General features: G+C 34.9%; 1 protein-coding gene across 1 annotated transcript; it reads right to left on the bottom strand.

Moving 5' to 3' along the window:
* Positions 1-1,237: 1,237 nt before the first annotated feature.
* LOC145820279 (wall-associated receptor kinase-like 1) lies at positions 1,238-3,403 on the bottom strand. Its single transcript, XM_082915440.1, has one exon. The coding sequence runs from the start codon at positions 2,696-2,698 to the stop codon at positions 1,589-1,591; it is 1,110 nt and encodes a 369-aa protein (XP_082771566.1). The 5' UTR covers positions 2,699-3,403; the 3' UTR covers positions 1,238-1,588.
* Between the last annotated feature and the right edge of the window lie 7,774 nt (positions 3,404-11,177).

Raw genomic sequence — 11,177 nt, 5'->3', positions numbered from 1 at the left:
CCTTATTAAAATAACTAATGGTACAAGCAACTACCACTACAACAAAAAGCACCAATGGCGACTAAAAAAATGAATTTCGTCGCTGAAAGTTGCACAAATGGCGACTAAATCCATTTTAGTCGCAAAAAATGAAGACTTTTGGCGACTAAAACCATTTAGTAGCCAAATGTATATGTATTGGCGACTAAAAATTAGTTTGGTCGCCTATTATATGGGTTTCAGCGACTAACACAATTTTCGTCGCCAAAAGTTATGGTTTTGCCGACTAAAACAATTTAGTAGCCAAAGGTGCTGGTTTTGGCGACTAAAAAGCAGATTGGTCGCCGATTGTAGGTGTTTTGGCGACTAAAACCAGATTAGTCGCTGAAAGTGAAGCTTTTTGGCTACAAAAAAAAAATTAGTAGCTAAAAACTGAGTATTGGCGACTAAAATTCAGTTTAGTAGCCAAAAGGGTACGTTTTTGGCGACTAAAAATAGATTTAGTCGCCAAAAGGTGTGTTTTTAGGCGCAACATTTTTTTTTAGCGACTGCAAAATTAATTAGTAGCCTAAAATTATAGAATTGGCGACTAAATAATGGATTTAGTCGCCAAAAGTGAGATAAATTTTTTTTTAATAAATAATTTTTTTTGTACATAAATTATATTTTAATATATATAATTATATTTATATATATTCTGTTGTATTAATACTGGTGAAAGTAATATATAAATAATATAGTTGCAATTATATTAATGTGATGGTTGAGTGGCATAGTGGGGTGGCGTGTGTCGTTAAGGTTTAGAGCTTGGAGGTCGCAGGTTCGAAGCGTGGGTGATGCTGAGGCACAGTGGGTAATCAAATTTTTTTTTTTGAAAAATGCTTTTGGCGACAAAATACTGTGGTTGCCAAAAAGAGTGACAATTGCCGACGAAAAAAGTAGTCGCCAATTGTATAAATTAAAAAAAAAAAACACTATTGGCGACTAAAACTTTAGTCGCTAAATGTATAATTTCACAAATGGAATCGACTATTGGCGACTAAAACTTTAGTCGCTGAAGACCTATATATTGCCGACTAATTAATCTTTAGTCGCCAAAGGTATTGGCGGCCATATATTGGCGACCACAGCGGCGACTAAAATATTTAGTCGGGAAAAGTGAAAATTCTACATTTGGCGACTAAAAGAGGACTTTTGGCGACTAAAAATTTAGTCGCCAAAAGTGTTTTTTCTTGTAGTGTACTATTATCACCTAATACAAACCATAAAAAATTATATATGTAGAAGAAATACATACTTACCCTTGTACTTAACTATTTGAACAAACATTAACAAAGCTTCTTTTTTTTTTATGTAAAAATATATTGATGTAAAAATTAGAGTATAAGAAGTACATAGAGTCACATCCAAGAAACTAAGAAAGGCACAGGTAGAAAGTAACAGCAACAAAGCATAACTAGCATATCTCATCTAGATTGACACATTAGTATATTCTCAAATGAACCATCTAATGGACATGAAGAATGTATACCTCATGGTTTGTTAAGCAGTAGAGGTTGGACATCGAATGGTAAAGTTGTGCTAGTGCCACTACCAGAAAATGTCCCTGTCAGCATTGAAGCAATTTCCCAAGCCTCGGTAAGATCAGTTTATTGTATTCAACTTCCACGTAATTTTGTTGAGTCATACCCCCTTGTGACATTTTAATTCCTTCCAACTCAACGGCCACTTCTTTCATTGTAGGCCTCTTCTTTCCATTCAAGTTTAGGCATCTGTTTGCAAGGTGAGCAACAACCATAATCTCTTCTCTTCGACCATCCTTCAAAATCTTAGGATCAAGAATATCAAGTAAATGATTTTCCTCCATTGATTGAGTAAAATATGTAGCCAAACTCCTATCTTCTTGAGATCGGGTAGAAGATATTGCTTTTTGTCCAGTTAAAAGCTCAACAACAACAACTCCAAAACTGTAAACGTCACTTTTTTCAGTAAATTGGCTAGAATGGAAGTATTCTGGATCCAAGTACCCAAAGGTCCCCTGTACTAGTGTAGTTAAGTGAGTTTGATCAACTGCAACTGATCTTGAAGTTCCGAAGTCTGAAACTTTTGCCTTGTATTTATCATTCAGAAGTATGTTAGTTGACTTAATGTCTCGATGATAAATGGGTATGGATGCAGCATAGTGCAAGTAGGAAAGAGCTCCTGCTACTTCTGTGGCAATCCGTAAGCGCATCTCCCATAGCAATGGGAGCTCCACATTTGGATCATGAATATGTTGGAAAAGTGTTCCGTTTGAGACGAACTCATAAACTAGTAAAGGCACTTCTGTCTCCAAACAACACCCCAACAGCATAACTATATTCCTGTGGTTGATTTGTGAAAGAATGACCACCTCATTAATGAATTGCTCAACTTTTCCTTCATCGACAATTTTGGATTTTTTAACAGCTACAATTCTCCCGTCTGACAACATTCCTTTATATACAGTACCTTGGCCTCCTTGGCCAAGGATGCGATCCTCGTTGAAATGATCAGTGGCTTTTTCTAATTCCTTTGCATTAAAAAGTTTGGTTTTTTCGACATTACCTTCAGTTGATGACAACTGTTGTTGTAGCAAGAAACCACCATTCCTCTTAAAGAACTTTTCCTTGCGTTTCATATATATTTTTCTTTTCTTCATTACATTATACAACCACCGAGCAGCAATAAGTAAAAGCATTGCTCCAACTAATCCACTGCAAACACCTACATAACTCAATATACAAGAAAAGATTACTTCGAAGTATGATTGTTAAATTAATAAAAAATAAAATCATGGCTATGTTGTTACCAATTGGGGCTTTACTCATGAATCTCAACGAAAACAACTTCTACATCAATTAACTTTTGGGAAGATCAAAAGACAATTCACTCTCTCTCTCTCTCTCTCTCTCTCTCTCTCTCTCTCTCTCTCTCTCTCTCTCTCCATTTCAAAAGACTAAGTTGATCTACAAGTCTATCAACTCTTACAATTCTTAATGGTAGTAGATACGAGTGTGTAGAAAAAAGATAAACTGATATGCTTTCATTGGTTGATCAAGATAGGTGATACTTTTGTGTTTATACAGTGAGTTTGTTATAACAAACTCTCTAACTGTTCTTGTAACTAACTAACCATACTTGCACAATTGTGTCTGGCCAAGGTGATAAAGTGGTATGCTTTCATTGATTGATCAAGATAGATGATACACTTTTATTTATACAATGAGTTTGTTATAACAAACTCTCTAACTGTTCTTGTAACTAAAACTGTATCTAGTTGAGGTACTAACTCTACAGCCTTATGATGTATTAGGCATGACAGACAAGTGTTGAGACAACACTTATGGCCTATGACCAGCTTGCTTGAGCTGCTAATGCTGCACTAGGTGATTAGGCTTGTGTTGTTGATGCTGCACTTGAGAATTAGATTGAACCAGCTCATCTATCTTTGATATCTCATCAGAGTATATGCTGAATTTTATGGTAGCAGTATGATCCATTAAAATAGTATCATCCATGTCCAAAGATAAGATTGTCATCATTGCCGCACAAGTTAGCAATAAGATTTATTTGTATAGGATCATCCATGTCCAAATATGGGATTTATTATAGTTAGCAACAAGTTATCAATAAAAGACTAGTATAAAATATCATTCATGTCCAACGCAATATGCTTGAGCGTCTTCTGCCAATGACTAATCCTACAAAATATACCAAGCGAGATCTATTTTAAAAAGAAAATCTTCATGATGTGAAAACCTATGATAAAAGATAAGATTGTCATCGTTGCCGCACGAGTTCACCAAAATTTCTTTGCTACATTTTCTTTATTTTCTATTTTAATTTTCAAATTTTTTTGAATTAAAATTGAAAATTAAAAACACATGGTAAAATTGCTTTCATTGCTAAAAAAAGTGACGACACATTTCAAAAAGAAAGCTCAAATGCCCACAAAAAAAAAAAATTAAAAATTAAAAATTAAAAATTAAAAAAATTGTTTTCACTTTATTTTAAAACAAAGTATATAGTTCCCTTCTTTTCCCACCTCTGGCAACTCCTCTCCCCTTCTAAAAACCCTCCATTTGTTACTTTGGGAACCCCTTATGGCCATTCTCCCATAGCCTTCGACCACTTTTTCTTGGTCACCTTGGCTAATCTAACAATCCTCCTTACATTTACACTCCTGGCTACTCTAACATTCCCTTCTAACTGCCTCCTCCACCACCTCTAGCAATCTCTTTTGGCCACTTCTCCCTCCTACTCAAGGAAAATTCTACCATACATGAAAGTGGTTTTTCATGTATGGTACATAAAAAAATATAGATCATTAGATTTAGATAAGATAAATGCTAGCCATTGGATGAATCAAAAGTAAAACTAGATAGAAAAAGAAAGGTGGTTTTCTAAAAAGTAAAGTAGTTTTGGTTAATTTTGAAATTAAAAAAAAAATGATGCTAACTTACCATTTGCTACAAACATGCTTACTATTTGGTATTCACTCACTTACTATTTGTTATGAACAAACTTACTATTCAAAATATTACCTGCCAAAAAGGTCACCTTCAATTCTTGATAATTGTGCCCTCTTTTATATTTTAAATTAATTTTAAATATATAAAACTAACTTATAATCGAAGACCACAAAATGTCATGACCTGGCATATAATATTGTGGGAGCTGAGTAAAGATAACCTCTAATCGGTAAACAAAGTGCATCCAAGCCCATTTGTGATAGGCCCGATTTAACTAAAGCCCACTACACTCAAACAAGTCATTGCTAAGTAAGTATAAATGGATAGAAGAGTAAGCCGAGTTAATTAAGGCACTTGTGCCGTGTGTCTGAGCTGAGTAAATCAAGTAAGTTGGCAGGGTCCCATCCGGTAAGGCCAGTTGTTCCTTTCTAGAAAGTATAGTAGGAAGATAGGCCCCAACAGAGTAATGATAAAGGGCTAAGCTACATGGAGAAGAGATGAAGGAGAATGACTATATAAAAGGACAGAGAGGCTGAAGGAGGGGGTATGTTCTAAAAAACTTGTACTCTAAGAAACAAAGGACACTTCTTTCTAAAGAAGCTAACTTGCTTGTCGGAGAGCTAATTCTGGCACCACTAACCAAAGTTTTTCTTCTGTTTTAGGTGACATCTCAAGTATCTTTCAAGGGCTTGTTTGGATTAAAAGAGTATTCCAAAACCACTCCCCACAAATGCATCCCAAAAATGGGTGTGTATTACTTGAACTCCACTCAAGTGTGCCCTATTAAATCAATTTTTATCTCCGAAAAAAATAAAAAAATAAAAGTAGCAATGAAATTTATTTTTAAAAAGAAATTACTAACATAATACAATACATACTAAAATTTATGAACACATAATGCTTAAGGAGAGAAAGTAATCAATTCGTGATTTTAATTTTATGAATGTTTAACTAAAATCTCCACACAAAAAAAAAAACAAAACAAAACAAAACAAAACAAAACAAAAATCAATGCAGCGTTGGCCTCAAACAATGCCTAGAAATTGGTAGGGAATTAAACTAGAATTCTCTACTTCTCAACTTTCATACAAATAGCCCAACCTTTGTGTGAACTATATATAATTGAACAAATCTTAAAAAGAAATATAGTTTGTTTTTTTCTGACAGAGCAAGCATTCTACAATCAACGGGTATGAATTTTCTTTGTTGTCCTCTACTTACTCGACAATCAAAAAACATAACTACGATAAAAAAAAAAAAAAAAACCCCCAAATTAGATTAACAAATTAAACAAAAAATGCAAGTACCTGAAGAGCTTGCTGCAGTGATAAATTAGAGAAGCTCTCCAGGCGAATCCAAAGCGATTGGCTGTTGCACATCTTCTTCGATGTATTTTGGCATTGCAGAGTAGAATGTGTAGATAGAGAGAGAAAAAAAACTAGGGCCAAGGAACTGGGGAAGTGAGAAGAACCAGGGAGAGTCGTTGACTGTTAGAAACACTAAATCAAAGGGATGGAGATTGAGCCATGAAAATGCAGAGAATATGGGGTAAAGACGAACTGTGAAATGAGAGAATGAAAGAGAGAGGAAAAGGCATAACAGAGTTTTGCTTGATCGGTTATAACCGGTTGCCATTTTATTTTTGGATGATCAAGATCCCATATTCTTATCTAAAGGCTCAAAATCGTTTTTATGTATGGTACGCAAATACCACTTTTGCGTACCATAGTCGGACCCCCTACTCAAATAGATGAAGAACTAGTGGATACATTCAATGCTTAGGAGGTTGTTGGGGGGTGTACTTCTGAGTCTAGATCATCTGTTATGGTTTCCTGCCATGGTTTTCTGCAGTGCCCCAAAATGACATCGTTTTGGGCAAAGAAAAAAAAAAGAAAAAACTGATAGAAGAAAGAACAGAAACCTCGTCGGAGATCTCGTAGTCACCCCTTTTCCGGTGAGCTCTCCATCCCAAACCATTTTCCAACCCCTCCCTCCATATACCCACCACCTCGCTGCCTCAACCCACCTCCACCTGCATCCCAAACTTTTGTGTTAACAAAGCCCCTATTTCTCATCTTTTCATCACCTATGCAATACACCGACAACACATACAAAGATTCACACATTCACAAGAATATAGGGACAAAAAGTGTTTGCAAGAAGCCCACAACTTAAAGTTAATTGTTCATATACGAAGAAGCTTCCCAGTTAAACAATCATCTCCAAATTCGATTTGTGTAGGGTTATTATTATCATAAAAGTTTAAAACAAATGGGTTCATTGAAATTAGGAACCATACAAGTAGCAGATCTCTGTTCATGGCTTTGTGTTGTAGGCAATGAAGACAATGAAGCTTTCCATGGCTCTATGTTGTGTTTTCTTCGCCGATCTCTCTTTGAAAACCCTAGATCTAGGGTTTGTGCGCTCCACCTCACCTTGCCTTGCCCACTCTACTTCTTCAGCTTCTCTCTCTCTCTCTCTCTCTCTCTCTCATTTCCTCTATTCTAGTTTTGTCTGTCAGGTTTAGGTTATAATGGATGAGAGAGAAAGGAAAAAAGAGAGATGAGGAAAGGGGGAAAAAAAAAACTTAATAAAACGACGTCGTTTTTGATACCACTGCAGGAATCATTACAAGCTACCACAGCAAAGGATCCTGATTCGTGTACTTCTTGCCCATAAGAGATGGGGCTGCCCACCACTCAAAAAAATTATCCATTTTTTTCACTTTTTTAGGGATTGGAAAAACACTACGAAAACCTCTTTTTCTTTCTGTTTTTTTTTTTTTTTTTTTTTTAGTAGTGTAACTTTGGCGCATTAGGATTCTTGGAGGTGTATTTCTTGATTATAAGAGACATGACTACTATTCTACCACTCAAAAAATATGTGTTTCGTTATCTATGATATAGAAAAAAGAACTATGCTTGTAGAGACATGGCAACAATTCCATCTCTCAAATTAATTTACGTGTTTTTTTGGTAGGCCATTTTTAGGAGACGAAAAAAAAAAAGGTGCTTAGGCCATAGGTCCATTTTATAGACTTTTAAGGGCATAGATCCGCACTCCTTTTTGTTTAGGTCCATAAGGACAGGCTCCAATTTCTTTTGGGTTCGTAAGGATTTTTTATCAGTACAAATTGTACCCCAGCCAATCCCCCTCTCTTCCCTCCGATGGCTTACGAAGATGACCATAGTGTCTACAGCGGTGATGAAGACCTCAATGAAAAAGACAACAACGAGGGCGAAGACCCCCTACCTAACTTCGATGACGAAAAAATCAAAGACGAAGAATAATTACTCTCTCTCTCTCTTTTGTTTCTCTCTCTAGATCCAGAGTAGAGATTGCCATCATCCTCTTTCTCTCTTTCGTTGTTGTTGTGCCTTTCATTCTTCAATCTCTGCTTCTCTCTTTCTCTCACTTCACCATTTTTTGTCTTACTCTCTTAGTTCATCAAATGAGAGTTTCATCTTTGTCGTCGGACACTGTATTATAACCTATAAAGATCTCCGATTTCAAATTGAGATGCTTGAGAAATCAAAATGGAGATCGAAACCTGATTTTAAAATCACCATCGACAATGAGAAGTTTACGACAGCTAGTCTAAACCTTTTATATGATCGAGAATCGAAGCAAAGTATAGACTGGGTTGCATCTGTCGGGTCGAGTAGGTCCACTCTTTGTTCAATTCTCAAGAAAGAAGAAATCTCTCTCAAGAAACAGAAACCTAGAAACTAAGTTTGTGGAGAGAGAGATACAGAGAGAAAGTGAGTATTTTTTATCTGTACAAATTCTATACAGATAAAATAACAACGATAAAATAAAAAATTAAATAGATAGGTTAATAATTTAAACAGACAAAACGACTGCTTTGTTGGATTGTTGTTTCAACATATGAAATAAAAATTTAAATAGATAGGCTAAATAATTTAGATAGATGGGTTCAAAAAATTGAGCAGATAAAATAAAATTTTGAATAGATTGTGTTATAATAATTTGGATAAATAGGCTCAAAAAATTGAATAGATAAACTAAAAAAATTAAATAGGTAGATTTATGTGTATAGACACCCCGTTTTTTACCACCCTTAAGACTTGGTCGCTCTTTCTTAGGTACCCAATGATGATACCGAGATGTGCTAGTCCAATGAATCCTTCAGCAAGAATTCTAAGGTTCAAGCTTTAAACCATCCAAGTACCTATTTTACTCAAAATGTTTTTCGACCAATTGGAAACCTTTTTCGAAATGAGTTTTGTTGTGCAAGTCCAAACATTACCACAATGGCCTGAGGCTTACCTTTTCAAAATCAAATTGTCGCATACTTTCAAATAAACCGAGCAAAGGCTATAGTGGAAATGAGTGGAAAGGAGTGAAATCTTCTAAAATACATGTTTCTCTGTTCAATTTATGCTAACTTTACCTTATTGATTCAGCGACGTATTTTCTGACTAGCCAGACAACATATCATAGCTAGCTCAAAATACATTCGGTCGGATACCAAATGGTACAGCTGGTTGAATTGTCTGGATACAGAGCATTTTCGAGAATTTCAGTCTATTTTGCACAATTTCCTCAAATATCTCAGATATTTACATTTGAAACTCTATAAATAGAGCTCAGCAGCTCATTTTAAAGGATTGGAAATTTTTCCCAAGGCTCATAACAAGGTTTAAGAGCCCTCCTATCACTATAAAAAATTAAGATTTTAGACACCAAAATTTAAGGACAATTATTTTTTAGGGACCAAAAATTTTTGTAGTGAAAAGTACTGTTATTATATTTTTAGTAACAAAAATTAGACATTAGTGATGAATTATTATCCTTTCGGACCAAAATTTTGGTCTCAAAAAATAAACCATTTTGAGACCAAATTATTTTGTCCCTAAAAGTCTATTTATTAGTGACATTTTCAAAATTTTGTCGCTAAAAGCCTTGTTTGGGACTTTTCAAGACGACATTTTAGCTACTATCCTCAAAACGATAGAAATTAGTCCCTAAATGTCTTTTGCAACAAAATTTTCACTTTTAGAGACCAAAACATTTGGTTTTAAACTCTTATTTGTTGTAGTGCATCCTTTATCATATTGAACCTATTTTGATTTCACTTCCCTCATTAAAACACCATAAAAGCTCACTCCTAAGCTTCTAGCTGAGATTCTTGGACATTTTAAGACACATCTAGAAGATATTGAGGAGACCAAGAGAGAGTTTGATAACAAAAAGAGTTCATCCTCTTCAAAGAGGTGAAACTCTTCCACTTTTCACCATTTTTCTCCTTCTTGTTCTTCATTTCTAACTCTATTCTTGTTCTATAATTGTTGTAACTACTAAATAAGCCCTCATGGATGTGGTTAGAGGTAGAAATTATCCACCCATCCATTGAATTGATAGTTTTTCTTCTTTTTCCTATAATTATCTCTCTTTTCTTGTTCTTTCTGGCTTTCCATAGTTAAAATCCATTGTTGTTGCATATTTTTGGAACCTTGTGGATGTGATTGGGAGTAGAAAGTAGCCATCTACTCACAAGTTTGATAAGTAGAGTAGATTTCTTTTTTGTTACACATCTTCTCCAAACATGTCTCATCGTCTAAGTATATTAATTCACGTGTTTCAACCTATGCTCAACATTAGTGAGTAATAGTGGTTGTTTCATAGGATCACTTGGATGATTCTTTGGATTTGATGTTAAGAAGGTTGTGGTTTCCCTTTTATTGATTATTTTTGGATGTAAAATAAGAGATTCTAGGTCAAGAGTATTGAAATCTCTCTTCTCAATCATTTGTGAACATGGAAAGTAGTGGAAACATCCTTATTCCATGAATAAGAGAGGAGTTTTCAATGGCTTTTAATGAATCCACTTGTTTTAAGAGCAAAGATTCCACTAAGAAATGATGTGCATTAATCTACTCTCTCTAATCCATTTAACTTGTTGATTAATTGAAAAATATCTATCATACATATCTGTTGCATACTATTGTTGAGGGTTAAGGCTCATATACCTCCTCCTTAAGTGTTTATGTGAGAAGAAGAGATAGAAGGAATGAGCACCCCTTGGAAGATATTCTTTGACTCTATTCTAGACTTTCTACACCAAATTCAGTTTAACCCAGAAGAAGTGTTTGGCTGGTGAAATTAACAGTTGGCCGATCTATTTTGTGTCTGGCTGAATGATGTTCCCAAGAACAGAGCATACAGTATCTGTGGAGTGCTCTCTTGAGTGATTTTGGAGCTGCTGATTAGATTATTTTATTTATTTAATATGATTTGTTAGATTCAACAGTAATTTAGCTGAATCTATTCATTATTGTAATAATTTCCCTAACCCCACATCTTTTCTTTGTTTATTTATTCAATTGTTGTAATAATCTCTTCTTCCCCCACCCCTCTCTCTTCTCATTTGATTTGTTGTAATAATCCTCCAACCCCACGTCTTTCTATCCATTTTATTTATGTGCTTTTCGTATATACATAGTATCATGTTTTATTTATCATATCTATGACTTGCATCCACTTTTCATGCATCCGAGTCTTGGTCATTTGCATTCGTGGGTTTATTCCTTCTAACTTGATTATATGCGCTACCTCATGATTTGAGATAATACATATGTCATTTGTTAGTAAGTTGGACCGCTAGAGTCATTCTATATGTATTGTGTTAGTTATTTGCACATAGAATCATGCATACTCTAATACATTCTTTTGGCTCTCCCA

Source organism: Camellia sinensis, chromosome 2 (genome assembly GCF_055761805.1).
Source record: "Camellia sinensis isolate YWXY chromosome 2, ASM5576180v1, whole genome shotgun sequence".
Taxonomy (NCBI): Eukaryota; Viridiplantae; Streptophyta; class Magnoliopsida; order Ericales; family Theaceae; genus Camellia; species Camellia sinensis.
Note: the sequence above shows the minus strand (reverse complement) of the source record. Positions and strands in the feature narration are given on the sequence as shown.

Excerpts from the sequence above, each read along its gene's own strand:
- LOC145820279 (XM_082915440.1), bottom strand. The coding sequence starts at position 2,698 with ATGCTTTTACTTATTGCTGCTCGGTGGTTGTATAATGTAATGAAGAAA.